At 43.1% G+C, this 18,245-nt stretch overlaps 1 protein-coding gene and 1 long non-coding RNA gene across 4 annotated transcripts in view; one reads left to right on the top strand and one right to left on the bottom strand.

The window, feature by feature from the left end:
• Positions 1–13,181, top strand: part of LOC133553579 (cationic amino acid transporter 2-like) — a 29,139-nt gene extending 15,958 nt beyond the window's left edge. Inside the window, exons 6-13 of the mRNA XM_061901946.1 lie at positions 2,922–3,058; positions 6,375–6,597; positions 6,700–6,836; positions 10,717–10,819; positions 10,904–11,037; positions 12,153–12,319; positions 12,394–12,502; positions 12,586–13,181. Of these exons, the coding sequence (XP_061757930.1) occupies positions 2,922–3,058; positions 6,375–6,597; positions 6,700–6,836; positions 10,717–10,819; positions 10,904–11,037; positions 12,153–12,319; positions 12,394–12,502; positions 12,586–12,716 (1,141 nt within the window). The 3' untranslated portion in view covers positions 12,717–13,181. The remainder of the gene's footprint in view (positions 1–2,921; positions 3,059–6,374; positions 6,598–6,699; positions 6,837–10,716; positions 10,820–10,903; positions 11,038–12,152; positions 12,320–12,393; positions 12,503–12,585) is intronic.
• LOC133553582 (uncharacterized) overlaps positions 1–18,245 on the bottom strand; it is a 124,297-nt gene that overhangs the window by 15,700 nt on the left and 90,352 nt on the right. The gene's annotated exons all lie outside the window — the stretch shown is intronic.

An 18,245-nucleotide genomic window follows, 5' to 3' on the forward strand; every position in this document is an offset into this window, starting at 1 on the left:
AAACAAGTTAAATGTGTTTAATGATAATACAAGCATGTGTAACACATATAGATGTCTTTCTTTCACGAAGACAAGAATATAAGTTGGTGTATTACCTGATTCTGATGACTTGCATTGATTGGAATCAGACAGTAATGATGATAACGCCCACATTTTCAAATGGAGGAGAAACAAAGTTGTCCTTTCTGTACAATACCACATGAAAGTGGTTGGTTTTTGGCATCTAATTCATCCAGCTTCCATACACTTTACAAGAAAAACATTGGCGGAAAATTCCGTAGCTTGCTTGATTGACATTCACGGCACCCGAGGGTCTTGTGAGATGACGCTGGCTGCTGCCAGTTCATTATTATGAAAAAATGACAGAGAGGAAGGCGAGAAACACTTTTTATTTCAACAGACTTTCGCGCCGTCCCTTCCGTCAAAACTCTAAAGGCCGACTGCACATTTCCTATCTTCACAATAAAAGCCCTGCTTCATGCTGCCTGCGCTAACAAAATAAGAGTCTCGGAAAGCTGGCGTGCACAAGTGATGTGCACGCCAGCTTTCTGAGGGATCGCTTGTGCACGCCAGTTTTCCGAGACTCTGTATTTAGTTAGCGCAGGCAGCATGAAGCAGGGCTTTTATTGTGAAGATAGGAAATGTGCAGTCAGCCTTTAGAGTTTTGACGGAAGGTACGGCGCGAGAGTCTGTTGAAATAAAAAGGATTTCTCGCCTTCCTCTCGGTCATATTTTCATAATAATGATCTTGCAGCAGCCAGCGTCATCTCCCATGACCCTCCGGTACCGTGAATGTCATTTAAGTGACGTCTTGGTGAAGATTGATGATCACTAATTTTTAGGTCTATTTTTTTTAAAAGCCTGGCTGGAGATCGACTGACACACCCCCCGCGGTCGACTGGTAGCTCGCGATCGACGTAATGGGCACCCCTGCTCTATGCAAAGTTTTGATCAAAGAACCACCATTACATGTTATGTAGACCACAAGGAAGTGTTTTTAGTTTAGAAAAAAATAATAATATGACTCCTTTAACGCGCCCTATAATCCGGTGTGCCTTATGTATGAAAAAAAGATCAAAAATGGACAATTCATCGGCAGTGCGCCTTATAATCCTATGGTGTGGAAAGTACGGTAAATTGTTTCGGGGGTTAAGAACCGTACTTGTCCCTTTACAATTTTATCTTATTTTGTATATTTCAGAACTAGCGTTCTCTACAGTAAACATTCGATTTTGGTCTATTTTGTCAGCGTTACAGGAGTGCTCACCTTCTGCAAATAATCTAGACAAACATAACCACTATGACATTTTTAACAAGTTTTTTTTAACCGAACTTGCGGGCGACTAGTTGAATAGCCCAAATGATGAAAAAAGAGAGGACCTAAAATGGAACCCTGAGGAACGCCACTAGTATAACTAAAGAAGTTGAACAAATGACTACTGACTGCATCAGCAACACTTTTGTTACATCCCGCTTGGGATGGTTTCCTGCTGGCTCCGCTGTGAACGGGACTCTCGCTGCTGTGTTGGATCCGCTTTGGACTGGACTCTCGCGACTGTGTTGGATCCATTATGGATTGAACTTTCACAGTATTATGTTAGACCCGCTCGACATCCATTGCTTTCCTCCTCTCCAAGGTTCTCATAGTCATCATTGTCACCGACGTCCCACTGGGTCATTATTGTCACCGACGTCCCACTGGGTGTGAGTTTTCCTTGCCCTTATGTGGGCCTACCGAGGATGTTGTAGAGGTTTGTGCAGCCCTTTGAGACACTAGTGATTTAGGGCTATATAAGTAAACATTGATTGATTGATTGATAAATCTCATTACGGAGAAAAAAAAAAAGGAGAGGCCTTTAAGGAACTCCTGGGTTATGTAAATCACAAATTATGCCCCCCCAGTGTTCTATGTTTGCTAGCAAAGTGTGGAGAGGTGGAGCCGGCGAATGAGCAGCAGGGCAGGGCACGCTCGAGCCCGGCCCAAGATGTTGGCGAGGATGCGCAGAATGCGGCCGACCGGAGAGGTAGGGCGTGCCGGGAGCGACGCCACAATCGAATTCAGGTGCTTGGATCGCGCACCGGCACACAACCAACTTATCTCCTCTCAATGTATAATAGGGGAGGAGGAGGAGAGATCGGGGCAGAAGTAAGAGGAGAGCCCGCAGCAGCGACCGAGGAGCGAAAGCAAAGAGCAGACGAGGACGACGACGACTGAAAAGCGGACCATGAGGAGGAACAGCTGGAAAGCGATCCGACCTGAAGACAAAGCTTATTGCAAAATAAACGAGTCAAACCTGCTCGAAAGCAATGTCCTTCCTTGATGGTCCGTGGAACCCGCACGACCCTCACGGAGGGACATTGCTTTCGAGCAGGTTTGACTCTTGTTTATTTTGCAATAAGCTTTGTCTTTAGGTCGGATCGTTTTTCAGCTGCTCCTCTCCACTGCTCGCTCACGGTCCGCTTTTCAGCCGCCGTCGTTGTCCTCGTCTGCTCTTTGCTTTCGCTCCTCGGTCGCTGCTGTGGGCTCTCCTCCTTCTCCCCTTTTATACATTTGGAGGAGATAAATTGATTGTGTGCCGGTGCGCGATCCACGCACCTGAATTCGATTGTGGCGGCGCTCCCGGCCGTTACCGCCTCTCCACTCGGCCGCATTCTTCGCCTCCTCGCCGCCATCTTAGGCCGGGCTCCAGCGTGCCCTGCCCCGCTGCTCATTCGCCGAGTCCGCCTCTCTACACAAGGTTAAAATGTCAATGCAGGGATCTGCCAATGTGTTTGCACTGGTACAAGTTCCTCTATACAACAGGAGCACTGTGATGTTTTTTTAGGGATTTGCTGCAAAAGTTTTTGCCTGCCTTGTTTTGAACAGAACTGTTTTACACAGTTAACACGCTAACAAGATAACGCACTTTTTTTTTGTACAGCAACCTGAGCAGCACCGCCAACCTCACAAGCTCGTATGGAGTCGGCGGATTTTTCCCCTACGGCATCAGCGGAACGCTGGCTGGTGCAGCGACATGCTTCTACGCTTTTGTGGGCTTTGACTGCATAGCGACGACAGGTGAGATGACGATCTGAGGATATAAACATGTTTTATTCTGTAGATCAGGGGTCACCAACGCGGTGCCCGCAGGCACCAGGTAGGCCATAAGGACCAGATGAGTAGCCTGCTGGCCTGTTCTAAAAAATAGCTCAAATAGCAGCACTTACCAGTGAGCTGCCTCTATTTTTTTAATTTTATGTATTTACCAGCAAGCTGGTCTCGCTTTGCTCGACATTTTTAATTCTAAGAGAGACAAAACTCAAATAGAATTTGAAAATCCAAGAAAATATTTTAAAGACTTGGTCTTCACTTATTTATTTATTTTTTTACTTTGCTTCTTATAACTTTTAGAAAGACAATTTTAGAGAAAAAATACAAACTTAAAAATTATTTTAGGATTTTTAAACACATATACCTTTTTTACCTTTTTAATTCCTTCCTCTTCTTTCCTGACAATTTAAAATTTAAAGCCCACTAGGGATGCACCAAACTTTTGGTGCCTTGTTGACACAGAACAGTACAGTGGTGTATGCACAGCAGCTATGAAGGTTGCAAGCCTGTTTGGTTGAACTTATCTTTGTGAATCAGCCTTTTCTGACATGAACTTCATCAAGAACAAACACAGAACACGCCTCACTGATGCACATCTGCAAGACTCACTCAGAGTTGCCGTGTCAAGTTACACACCAGAGTACAACACATTCGTTAACAGCATGCAATGCCAGGCTTCCCACTAACTGACAAAGAAACATATAACAGATTTGGTGTCCAGTTCAAAGTGTGACATGACTTATTTAAAAAATTGAGAGTTGACATTTGTATTTTAAATGAGTTATTATTTGTGCAAACATGGTGCAAAGTAATTCATGATTTGTTAAAAAATGTTAGTGGCTAGCTAGTTAAAATGGGATATTGGGATTTCACATGACTGTCTTAGAAGTGATCATTTGAAAATGTTCAATTTGAAAAATGTGCACTTCGAGAAAATATAAAACTAAAGTGTTGCATATTGATATTTATCTGTTTCTATATATATTGTGAGAAATCATTAAGATGATCAGTGTTTCCACAAAGATAAATATCATTAATTATTAATAATAACAGAGTTAAAGGTAAATTGAGCAAATTGGCTATTTCTAGAAATGTATTTAAGTGTGTATCAAACTGGTAGCCCTTCGCATTAATCAGTACCCAAGAAGTAGCTCTTGGTTTCAAAAAGGTTGGTGACCACTGCTGTAGATGATTACTTACATACAGAGGAGCAAAAAAGTATTTAGTCAGCCACCGATTGTGCAAGTTCTCCCACTTAAAATGATGACAGAGGTCTGTAATTTTCATCATAGCTACACTTCAACTGTGGGATACAGAATGTGAAGAAAAAAATCCAGGAATTCACATTGTAGGAATTTTAAAGAATTTATTGGTAAATGATGGTGGAAAATAAGTATTTGGTCAACCATTCAAAGCTCTCACTGATGGAAGGAGGTTTTGGCTCAAAATCTCACGATACATGGCCCCATTCATTCTTTCCTTAACACGGATCAATCGTCCTGTCCCCTTAGCAGAAAAAAAAAGCCCCAAAGCATGATATTTCTACCCTCATGCTTCACAGTAGGCATGGTGTTCTTGGGATGCAACTCAGTATTCTTCTTCCTCCAAACATGACGAGTTGAGTTTATACCAAAAAGTTCTATTTTGGTTTCATCTGACCACATGACATTCTCCCAATCCTCTGCTGTATCATCCATGTATCCATTTTGGTAAAAACTCAACTTGTCGTGTTTGGAGGAAGAATAATACTGAGTCGCATCCCAAGAACACCACACCTACTGTGAAGCATGGGGGTGGAAACATCATGCTTTGGGGCTGTTTTTCTGCTAAGGGGACAGGACGATTGATCCGTGTTAAGGAAAGAATGAATGGGGCCATGTATCGTGAGATTTTGAGCCAAAACCTCCTTCCATCAGTGAGAGCTTTGAATGGTTGACCAAATACTTATTTTCCACCATAATTTACAAATAAATTCTTTAAAATTCCTACAAAGTGAATTCATTGATTTTTTTACCACATTTTGTCTCTCACAGTTGAAGTGTACTTATGATGAAAATTACAGACCTCTGTCATCATTTTAAGTGGGAGAACTTGCACAATCGGTGGCTGACTAAATACTTTTTTGCCCCACTGTATGTAATATTTACATATTATATATACAGTAGAAATCATATACCGATACATCTCACGACACATGGCCCCATTCATTCTTTCCTTAACACGGATCAATCGTCCTGTCCCCTTAGCAGAAAAACAGCCCCAAAGCAGGATGTTTCCACCCCCATGCTTCACAGTAGGTGTGGTGTTCTTGGGATGCAACTCAGTATTCTTCTTCCTCCAAACACGACGAGTTGAGTTTGTACCAAAATGGATACGTGGATGATACAGCAGAGGATTGGGAGAATGTCATGTGGTCAGATGAAACCAAAATAGAACTTTTTGGTATAAACTCAACTCGTCGTGTTCGGAGGAAGAAGAATACTGAGTTGCATCCCAAGAACAACATCATGCTTTGGGGCTGTTTTTTTGCTAAGGGGAGAGGAAAATTGATCCGTGTTAAGGAAAGAATGAATGGGGCCATGTATCGTGAGATTTTGAGCGAAAACCTCCTTCCATCAGTGAGAGCTTTGAATGGTTGACCAAATACTTATTTTCCACCATAATTAACAAAAAATTCTTTAAAATTCCTACAATGTGAATTCCTGGATTTTTTTCTCACATTCTGTCTCTCACAGTTGAAGTGTACCTATGATGAAAATTACAGACCTCTGTCATCATTTTAAGTGGCAGAACTTGCACAATCGGTGGCTGACTAAATACTTTTTTTGCCCCACTGTATGTAATATTTACATATTATATATATATATACAGTAGAAATCATATACCGATATATTTGATTATTATATTGTGTGTATATAATACGATGTTAGTGGTGTTTAGATTTTTTTAGAGTGTTTTCCGGCAAAATAGAGCGAATCCTATTTCCTTTATTGTTAGCTGGCATTCGTTGTTGTTTATTTACAGTTTTGAATGCATCACATAAGAAAATTCCAATACAAGTACAGTTCCTTTTAATCATCTAATACAAGTTCTGGGTCCTATATAAATTACAGTACGTGGATATTTTTTGTATGGAGTTGTCATGCAGGAAAGTGTTGCAGACTTAAACGACCACTTTTATTGAAATTACACTTTATAACTCTCAAGGAAGCCTGAAGGCACATAAATATCCATTGACTGATTATGAGGATGATTCAATCAACCTTTTTTATGTTCTTCCCAGGTGAGGAGGTGAAGAACCCTCAAAAATCTGTTCCTGTGGGGATTGTGGCCTCGCTACTTATCTGCTTCCTGGCCTACTTTGCTGTTTCTGCCGCGCTCACCCTGATGATGCCTTACTACATGCTCAGCAGAAAAAGCCCCCTGCCCGTGGCTTTTGAATATATCGGCTGGGGTCCTGCCAAATATGTTGTGGCGGTGGGGTCACTGTGTGCTCTGTCCACCAGGTACAGTATGCCACTTGTTATAAATTATTGTTTTGCACCAAGTTTAATGTTTGATTGTTCTGCATACCAATACTAAAACCCCGCTTACGCGTATGTGTAAAGCCTGTTGGGTTCCATGTTCCCCATGCCGAGGGTTATGTTCGCCATGGCGAGAGACGGTCTGCTTTTCCAACCGCTGACCAAAGTCACATCTAGAGGTAGTCCTGCAGTGGCTACCATATCGTCTGGAACTGTGGCAGGTAAACAGTTTTTTAATGCCTAACCACTTGTTGCTAGGCAGAATTCAGATTGCTTGGTTGTAAACTACCCTGTCCATTTTTATACTGGAAATTTGAGGGCAACATTCATACGTTTTGTACAAACGAGCAAAGCAAAACAGCTTTTTTTTTACAGGTGACAAAGGAAATTAGTGTAATTTACAGTATTTACAAACCCCGTTTCCATATGAGTTGGGAAATTGTCTTAGATGTAAATATAAACGGAATACAAACATTCGCAAATCACTTTCAACCCATATTCAATTGAATGCACTACAAAGACAACATATTTGATGTTCAAACTGATAAACCTTTTTTTTTTTTTTCAAATAATCATTCACTTTAGTATTTGATGCCAGCAACACGTGACAAAGAAGTTGGGAAAGGTTTTAATAAATACTGAGAAAGTTGAGGAATGCTCATCAAACACTTATATGGAACATCCCACAGGTGTGCAGACTAATTGGGAACAGGTGGGTGCTATGATTGGGTATAAAAGCAGCTTCAATAAATGCTAAGTAATTCACAAACAAGGATGGGGCGAGAGTCACCACTTTGTAAGCAAATTGTCAAACAGTTTTAGAACAACATTTCTCAACGGAGTTCACCATCTACGGTCCGTAAAATCATCAAAAGGTTCAGAGAATCTGGTGAAATCACTTCACGTAAGCGATGATATTACGGACCTTTGATCCCTCAGGCGGTACTGCATCAAAAACCGACATCAGTGTGTAAAGGATATCACCACATGGTCTCAGGAACACTTCATAACACCACTGTCAGTAACTACAGTTGGTTGCTACATCTGTAAGTGCAAGTTAAAACTCTGCTATGCAAAGCAAAACCCATTTATCAACAACACCAAGGAACGCGGCTGGCTTCGCTGGGCCCGAGATCATCTAAGATGGACTGATGCAAAGTGGAAAATTGTTCTGTGGTCTGACGAGTCCACATTTCAAATAATATTTGGAAACGGTGGACGTGGTGCCCTCTGGAACAAAGAGGATTATAACTATCCGGATTGTTATAGGCGCAAAGTTCAAAAGCCAGCATCTGTGATGGTATGGGGGTGTATTAGTGCCCAAGGCATGGGTAACTTACACATCTGTGAAGGCACCATTAAGGCTGAATGGTCCATACAGGTTTTGGAGCAACATATGTTTTCATCCAAGCAACGTTATCATGGACACCCCTGCTTATTTCAGCAAGACAATGCCTAGCCACGTGTTACGACAGCATGGTTTTGTAGTAAGAGAGTGCGGGTACATTCCTGGCCCGCCTGCAGTCCAGACCTGTCTCCCATCGAAAATGTGTGGAGCATTATGACCCCCAAAATATGACAGCGGAGACCCCGGACTGTTGAATGACTGAAGCTCTACATAAAACAAGAATGGGAAAGAATTCCACTTTCAAAGCTTCAACAATTAGTTTCCTCAGTTCCCAAACGTTTATTGAGTGTTGTTAACAGAAAAGGTGATGTAACACAGTGGTGAACATGCCCTTTCCCAACTACTTTGGCACATGTTGCAGCCATGAAATTCTAAGTTAATTATTATTTGCAAAAAAAAAAATCAAGTGTATGAGTTTGAACATCAAATATCTTGTATTTGTAGTGCATTCAACTGAATATGGGTTGAAAAGGTTTTGCTAATCATTGCATTCCGTTTATATTTACATCTAACACAATTTCCCACCTCATATGGAAACGGGGTTTGTAATTATTTAACAATTTATTTAAATATGTATTTTATTTAATGATTTATTTGGTTATTTATGTGACAATGTAATATATTTTTTGAAAGATTACACTAATTATTTAACAATTTAATCAATCCAATCAATTAAGTGAATGATTACATTTGTGTTAGCCTCGCCCGCTGACTTCTATAGGTGCATTTGACAAATCAAATAAACTCGTACATCTGTTCATTAAAAGAAAAAAAAAATAATTAAAATATAAAATAATTATATCAATCGTGAAACAATTATTTAAATTATTAAATAGGGCCGCACAGTGGAACAGGGGTCACTTTTCCCCCATAGCTTCAACGTGTGTAGGCTGTACTTCATGTACTAATACAAGTTCCCCCGTGCGACCGCCCTGCACACGAGTTTCCCTGTGAGCCCGCCCCCGCGGGTTCACCTCCATACAGCTTGTGTCTGGGCCGCCCCGAGTGACTTGCCCTGGCCACCCGGTTCCAGATAGAGCCAAGGGAATTGGACACCTGAGTTCCAGTTCGGGTATCCGCCCGTCGGTGGGCCCGCGCCCAAGCCGCCCAGACAGCACAAATACTTGGTTTTTCGTCAACATGGGACACGCGTTAGACTGTGGATGAACTACCTCTTCACGTTCCACCACCACACCGTCAAAACAAAATTCGGCCTTATTACTTGGGCCTGACTGTCACGATCCGTGACTCGGATCGTTAATGGTTTTGCCCTTTTTATGTCTTTGTTCATGTTTTGTTTCTGGACTCTGCCGATCCTTGTTTGAGCACTTCCTTGTTTGTGTTAGTCACCATGGGAACGTGTTCCTCCTCACGAGCTCCTGTCACACACCTGTTTCTAATAATTATTTGTGTATTTAAGCCCACCCTGGTTCCTTAGTTCGTCCTCGGTCCATTACTTGCTTTTCGCAACACGTCACGTTTTGTATCCTTGTGCCCTCGATTATTTTGTGCTAAGTTCCGCTTTAGCTTCACGTGCGTGTGGCACGTCGTTTAATGTTTTCTGTTTCCTGCTACGTTTTTAGCATTAGCTTTCCGTGCATTGGCACGCGCTTTGTTTTTCCCCTTTTTTGCACCAGTGTTCTTTTGTTTTATTATATTAAAACGTATTCTTACCTGCAATCCTGCTGACTGGTAGTGTGTGCATCCACGAAGTGGCAACTCCGCGCAACAAGTGCGCCGAACGCGTGACACTGACAGCCCATATTCATCCCTTACCCCCTTGGCAAGTCCTCTTCCTCCCCCCTGTAATGAACCGGGTCCAATGTTTGTTTGACAATATTCCCGGCCCCACTCCTAATGGGTCCTCAGCTCCAGCCTGCAACGGAGTTCGGTTTGCCACTTCGGACAGGGGGATTCAAGTCCATGCTTCAGGTTCAGCAGACGAACACAGGTTCAACCTTGGAAAGATGCATAATGATCCTTCATGGCCGGGCTCCCGGGAGTGAGCCGGCACCTACGACACTCGCTCCTAAGTTGTGTTCCCTTAAGGTCCGGCTCACTCGAGAAAGTAAACCCACCACAGTTCACTGTTGCTGGAGACCCTCCAGGTTATGCCACTACCAATTTGTAGTGTGAATTGCTTGAAAATAATAAACATTATTTTCATAGAGGTCAAGGACATGGTCAAGCCCCCCCCCCCCCCCCCCCCTCTATGTGGCTTCCCCTTTTTTATAAGCCAGGCAGTAGTTCAGACTTATATCTAGGATTTCACCTGTCCGTCATTCCTAACAGGCGTAACCTGAGTCCACTTATTAGCAGCCAGGCTCACACCCGTCGGGATGCCTCAAAATAAGATCCTTCGGGGTCTTTCTGTGTGCGTGGGCTTCCTCCCACCTCCAAAGACATGCACCTGGGGATAGGTTGATTGGCAACATTAAATTGGCCCCAGTGTGAGAATGTCAGTGTGAATGTTGTCTATCTGTGATGAAGTAGCGACTTGTCCAGGGTGTACCCCGCCTTCTGTTCGTATGCAGCTGGGATAGGCTTCAGCCCCCCTGAGAGGGACAAGTGTTAGAAAATGGATGAAATGTTATTGGGGGGGGGGGGGGAAATCGCAACTTATACCGCGACTCGGAGAAAAAGCTGTTTCTCAGAGTTTCATGATTGACGTACTATCTCTCTCCCATTTTCAGCCATCATGGCTCTGCTATTTGACCTGGATGCCTTGGTGGAAATGATGTCCATCGGCACCCTGTTTGCCTACACACTCGTGGCCATTTGCATCTTGATACTGAGGTTGGAAATGATCTTGAACACTATGTGTCACGTTCAGCCTGCATGCTTCAAGCTATATCCTTCACACATGTGAACTCTTTGAAGGTACCAGGTGAGCCCGTCTCAAGAGAGAGAACTGCAAATCATTGAGAGAAACACCAAGTTTGGCTTCCTGAAGCCGCCGTCATCTCCAAATTCAGCCAGCTCAAGAACAGTCACTATTCTGATTTTAGTCTCTGGTAAGCACCGAATACCGTATTTCCTTGAATTGCCGCCGGGTATATAGTATGCGCCTGCCTTGAATTACTGCCGGGTCAAACTCGCTTTGCAAAATAATTAGCGCATGCTTAGTATTAACGCCGGGTCAAACTCGTGACTTCACAAGTGACACTTCCCCTGTCATCATTTTCAAAATGGAGGAGGCTGATTTCAATACCGGTAATTTGAAATCGCATAAAGGGAAGAAGATTAAGAGCTATTCAGTAAGATTTAAGGTCCAAGCTACTGAATACCGGTATGCTAAACAGAACAGTGAGCAGCTATGTTTTATTAATATACCGGTGACCTGTGGAGAGGTGGAGCCGGTCCGACAGACAGGCAGGGCACGCGGCGAGGAGACGGCGAGCGAACAGAGAGGAGGAGCGGAAGAGCGACGTGGACTGAGGTTTTATTGAAAAATAAACAAAGTCAAACTGCTCAAGCCATGTCCTTCCTTGGTGGTCCTGGGAACCCGCAAGACGACGGCTTGAGACCGTCACAATACCGTAGCTGCGCCTGTCAAATATGAGTCATTAAATGACTCCCGCTTCCTGGTGGTAGAGGGCGCTAGTGATCCTTCTTGCGACTACTCGGCTGCAGAAGATATGTGTTGGGACGGATATGACGGACCTTCTGATAGCAGTTTCCTAAACTGGACTTTTAATCGTAGCAGGGGGTGATAAAGGAAGATCTCCATCGTGACAGAGACTTTTAAAACTGAATAAAGATAAGGAAGACTTATATAAACAAGTTATCGATGATTTTGATCAGAAGGAGCTGGCATCGATTATATTTATAAGTAAAGGTAAGGCCATAATAATTTTTTTTTTTTTTTTATTAAATGTGCTTTTCATGATGGTATCCTTACATCACTCTCCACTTTTTACTGCATGCCTCTTGTAAGTGCCGGAGTGAGAAGAGGTTTTAAAATAATTAGCGCATGCTTACTTTTACCGCATGCCTTTGGTAAGCGCAGGAGTGAGAAGAGGTTTTAAATTAAATAGCGCCCCGGCGGCAATTCAAGGAAATACGATAGTCGACTTAACTCCGCCCTTGCATGGTGGTGTACGTCACTGTGCTTCTCTTCTGGGCACAGTTGCATGTGTGGCTGCGCTCTGCCTCACCCTCAGCCTCGGTATTGATGCGTTATCGTCTATGGAAGCATGGAGCATCGCACTCGTCTGCATCTTCTCTATCATCCTGATACTTACAGTTTTCCTCATCTGGAGGCACCCACAGAACGCGTCCAAAGCCACCTTCATGGTACTTCCATCTGAATACAAAATTTAAGGAACAAACCTTGAATCTCCATGTTTTAAATATTTCTGTACTCACAGGTGCCTTTACTCCCTGCACTTCCCATCGTGAGCGCGCTTATAAACATCTACCTCATGTTCCAGTTACAAGGCGCCACGTGGGTTCGCTACGCTGTCTGGATGGCAGTCGGTGAGGCTCAACTCGGGATGGACAGGTTTAAAAAAAGGATTTCACCGTGCAAGCCAGTGAGCTGTATTGTTGTGTCTCTGCAGGCCTGCTCATCTATTTTGGCTACGGGCTGCATTACAGTGTCCAGAGGCAGCGGATCAAAACCAACCTGCCAGCATTCAAAAGCATCAGTGAAAAAGCAGACATGAACATCATTAAAGAGGACAAATTCTAAACCCGGGATGGTGTGAGCGGAGATGAATAGAGATGTTACAGTGAGTCACTGTTTGGTAATTGTGTGCAGCGACATGCATGGCTGCTGCTCCGACAGTGTTAAGCATAAGTACTTTATCACATATGTGTGCAGTTTGAATTAATTTCATGTTTTTTTCCACTTTGAAGTTGTGTATCATCATTAATCATGCTTACATATGTTGCCTTTTGATTGCAAAGTAGGTCCGTGCATTTTTTTGTAAGTTGTATAAAATGTACGGCATCAAAAGTTTTTTTCTAATACTATTTCTACTTTTAGACGTGTATATAAATGATCTGTAATAGTATTTGTGATTTGTTGATACGGAATGTATACATCTATTTTGTATTTGTTGACAATGTGGATATGAAATTGTTTCTTGTTTCTAAGTGTAAATATGAAGAATGTACATGTTTTGTCAATATATATTGTAAATGTATCTTTTAATTAAAGAGAAACTCATATTTTCCAGATGTTTTACCAAATTATTTCTAACTATTTCCCCCCGTGGAACATGTGAAGTTGGTCTCATAACTAAATATTTTTTTTTTTACCCCTATTGTACACAATTTAATTTAATTTAAATATTTTTGTTTTTGTTTCAGACACTCTTAAGCGTTTGTAATGAGAGAACACCACACTGCTGTTGTTATGTGTAAATACTGATGGTTATATTCTGAGCATCAACCAGTGTTTGGCAAACGTTGCATTTTTTTAATACTATTCCTTTTTAATTTATGGTTTTCAATCATCCGTTGCGGTGAAGAAGGGGCTGAGCCGGAAGGCAAAGCTCTCAATTTACCAGTCGATCTTGGCCATCATAGCCTCATGCAGTTGCTTTATCACCCTTTGTGCTAGGTCTCTATGCACCCGCATCATTGTTAGAGCCGTAGAAGGTCAACCCCACCCTGTTTCTGGGTTTGCTATGTCTCTGAAGGGGATCAAGCAAAGTGGTGACTTTCGAGAATTGCTCGTTTCCCTCCCTGACCATGACGACCTTGAAGCTGACTTCCTCCATCTATCTCCCGTGTAACTATGCTGTTATTTTATTGCTATCTTGCTAAAACTTTAATGCAAGGCATGCTTTAGAAGTTCTGTAATTGTGATTTAGATCTTTTGGAGAAGATCTGAAGGATGATTGACGGAGATAGATATCTACATAAAATCTAGGGGGGTAGGGGCGTATTGAAAAAGACGATACTTCCATAGTGTTTTCAGATTAACTGGGCGATGCAAATTGAATGTGTTGTTTTTTTAGGTTGGTCTCTCCAAAGCTTTGGAATAAATTGCAAAATACCTATTCTGTTCTGGGTGTTCATTTAAAATCAGCTTACGTGTCATCAAAAGAACTTGGAATTGACCAGCAACTTAAATTCCCTCGGGGGAACATCTGGTCCAAACGCAACAGATCCCATCCTCACCCATGCTCATGAGCTTTGGGTTATGTCTGAAAGGGCAAGATCCTGCATACAAGCGGCCAAAATGAGTTTCCTCCGCCGGGTGGCGAGGCTCTCCCTTAGAGATAAGGTGAGAAGCTCTGCCGTCCGGGGAACGCGCAAAGTAAAGCCGCTGCTCTTCCATATCGAGAGGAGCCAGAAGAGGTGGTTCGGGCATCTGGTTAGGATGCCTCCTGAACGCCTCCCTCGGGAGGTGTTTAGGGCACGTCCGACCGGTAGGAGGCCATGGAGAAGACAGAGGACACTTTGGGAAGACTATGTTTCCCGGCTGGCCTGAGAACGCCTCGAGATCCCCAGGGAAGAGCTGGACGAAGTGGCTGGGGAGAGGGAAGTCTGGGCTTCCCTCCTTAGGCTGCTGCCCCCAAGACCTGACCTCGGATAAGCGGAAGATTTCAATCAAACCTGAGAAGCTCCTGTAAAATGTTATGGTTTGAAATAAACTTGAGAAAATTAACTGAAGTTGAGTTGATAGAGCAATCTTGACAATATTCTCAGCCTTTTCAAGTACAGGTGGACTAAAATCCTAAAGAACTTGACAGTTATTGGATACTGGATTCAGAGCTGCTGACCCAAAGATCTGTTAACCATCAAAATGGAATCTCAATCGGACAAAAAGCACAATAACTAAAAAAGCTAAGGATTCATGCTAAAGGTTTTGTCACAAAGAAAAACAACCTCATCAGTAAAAAAGGAGAAGGTATGAGTGAACAAGAGTTGTTAGAAGAGTTTGTTGAACTCGTTTCGCCACACAACAAATTGATTGATGCAAGCCAAGACTATAGGACTTATCTTTTTTTAAGCTTAAACATTGGATGACCAAGACCGAGTAACTCTCAAGGAATTATTGAAAGGAACTTGAAGCAAAAAAACATAGTTACTAAAATTATTATTCAGCTGCAATACAACCTATTGTCAAGATGTGGGGCGGTTTAGCTCGGTTGGTAGAGTGGCCGGGCCAGCAACTTGAGGGTTGCAGGTTCGATTCCCGCTTCCGCCATCCTAGTTACTACCGTTGTGTCCTTGGGCAAGACACTTTACCCACCTGCTCCCAGTGCCACCCACACTGGTTTGAATGTAACTTAGATATTGGGTTTCACTATGGAAAGCGCTTTGAGTCACTAGAGAAAAAGCGCTATATAAATATAATTCACTTCACACTTCACTTCCTGTCAAAAATCAGAACACCTGAACCAAATCGTGTTGACATTGAATGAAAACATGTCTCTTGCTACCATAGAAGTCTGCAAATCACTTATTTTGAGATAACACATACCTGTGCAACAATAAGAAGTGCAGGAGAGATCACTCCTCTGTCCAATGAAGGGAAGAGACAGATTTAAAAGGAAAGAGACAACTGGATGAAGATAAAATCCTTGACTAATTTTTCACCTGAAAATGCAAAATAGGTCAAAAGGATCTTGGTTAAATTCTCACCTGAAAATGCGAAAGAAATCAAGTGGAGAGTTCTTCAAGTCTTTGGTATGATCAGGGAAATTGACAACACAGTTCCAGAACAAGAGAAAAACTTTGTTCTCCCCAACCAAATGAAAGATGATGACAACAAAGCCCTATAATCTTTAAGATACTTGTATTGATCAATATTTCCAAGAAGAAAAACAAAATGAGATGAGGAACAACTCACAAAAGAAGTGTAATGCAACACACCAAACATTTAAAAAAGAAGAGAACTCTTAAGCCAAGTTGCCAGACTACATGACCCTACTTTGCAAAAATAAGCAATCCTCGTCACAAAAGCATTTCAAGAAGTAGAGAAGGAAAAGTCAACCAGTGGGAGATGGGACAAACGAGACTCTGATAGCCTTAGGGAAGTAGCTATTAAGTCATTGAAGGAATATGTGCAACTTGCACAAATTAAATTCCACAGGAGCCTCACGTTACACAACTGTCAGGGAGAACTGATTAGAATCACATTCTCTAAGGCCAGTGACAAAACATTAGGAGCGGTAATGTACCTAAGCTGGAACACTGACCAAGGAAATAAAATAAGACTTGGATAATCAAAGGCATATTGAAGTTGACGCTACTGGATGAAAAGGCAAAAGCTGCCAAAGCAGGGACTATTGGGGAAACCTTTGCAGCCAGTAGAGATGCGCGGTTTGCGGTCTCATCCGCTGAGTCCGAAGATAAACCGCGGGTCGGGTGGGTGACATTGCGAAAACATTTCTTTTAAATAGATTCAGGCGGGTGGCGGTTCAGCCATTCGGAAATTTAATATACATAGTTCAGGGATCGGCAACCTTTACCACTCAAACAGCCATTTTGACCCGTGTATCAAAGTAATTAAGACAATAGGAGCCTCTAACATTCTCACGAATATCTGCTGGTGGTCACCTAGATAACAAGAATAAGGGCGTGCTATGACGCCATTGCCTTTGACGCCTTCTACAACATGTGCAAACTGCTTGTCAGTCCAGCAACATGTTGTATGTGGCTTCCGCAGATACACGTACACGACTGCAAGGCATACTGGGTGACACAGAGTACACTGATGCTTGTGATATAAGCAACTTTAACACTCTTACTAATATGCGCCACACTGTGAAGCTACACCAAACAAGAATGACAAACACATTTTGGTAAAACAACCTCACAGTAACACAACATAAACGCAACACAACAAATACCCAGACTCCTTTGTATCCATGACTATTTCTGACTATATTATACACCCCGCTAGCACCAAACCCCTCCCCCACCCCTCCGTGCGTCGGTAAGCTGGGCGGGTTTGGAGGCGAAAGTGTGTATAATATAGTCAGGTAGAGTCATGATTGCAAAGGATTCTGGGTAACCATCGTGTACTTTGTATCACCCAGTATGCCTTTCAATCTTGTACGTGTATCAGCGGAAGCTGCATACAACATATTGCTGGACTGACTGGCAAGCAGTTTGTACATGTTGTAAAAGGCGTCAGAGGCAATGGTTTCATAGCATGCCCTTATTCTCGTTATCTGGATTAGCTCCAGTAAATATTTGCGAGAATGGTTGCGGCTCCCATTGTCTTCTTTACTCTCTGAAACGGGTGAAAATAGCTTTCAAATGTTAAAGGTTGCCGACCCCTGATATATATCAACGGGCGGGTGGCGGGTGGTTGCGGTTTTGATAAAATGTTGGTTCGTAGTGGATGGCGGGTGGTTGACGACTTTAGTGATGCAGTTGCGGATGATATAATTGCCCATCCGCGCATCTCTAGCAGCCAGGCTTAGAAAATATATGGAGAAACTAGGAATATGAACCGATGGTTCCACCTAGTCGGCAGTCAAACCCTCCTAGAAGCCATTCAAAGAAGAGCTACGATACCAGACCTTTTGCACCAACATAATTGAGGAACAACAAAAACAAATGGACAAGTAGAAGATTGGTGGTGGATCCCTGGAGATTTCAGCATTGCTGACATCACAAGCGGATGCACCCCTGATGAGCTATGATAATTCCACAAGGAAAAATGCACCTGAACTCCTGAAATGGCCAGGAGAAAAATGGCCTACAAAGTCAGCTGAAGAAACGATAACACAAGCCGGAGAGAGTGTCAACAAACTCCAGAGACACCAAGTTGTCTCTGCAAGACTTCATTGTAGTGCAAAATCCATCCATCCATCCATCATCTTCCGCTTATCCGAGGTCGAGTCGCGGGGGCAACAGCCTAAGCAGGGAAACCCAGACTTCCCTCTCCCCAGCCACTTCGTCTAGCTCTTCCCGGGGGATCCCGAGGCGTTCCCAGGCCAGCCGGGAGACATAGTCTTCCCAACGTGTCCTGGGTCTTCCCCGTGGCCTCCTACCGGTTGGACGTGCCCTAAACACCTCCCTAGGGAGGCGTTCGGGTGGCATCCTGACCAGATGCCCGAACCACCTCATCTGGCTCCTCTCGATGTGGAGGAGCAGCGGCTTTACTTTGAGTTCCTCCCGGATGACAGAGCTTCTCACCCTATCTCTAAGGGAGAGCCCCGCCACACGGCGGAGGAAACTCATTTCGGCCGCTTGTACCCGTGATCTTATCCTTTCGGTCATGACCCAAAGCTCATGACCATAGGTGAGG

Source organism: Nerophis ophidion, linkage group LG05, assembly GCF_033978795.1.
Source record: "Nerophis ophidion isolate RoL-2023_Sa linkage group LG05, RoL_Noph_v1.0, whole genome shotgun sequence".
NCBI classification, from domain to species: domain Eukaryota; kingdom Metazoa; phylum Chordata; class Actinopteri; order Syngnathiformes; family Syngnathidae; genus Nerophis; species Nerophis ophidion.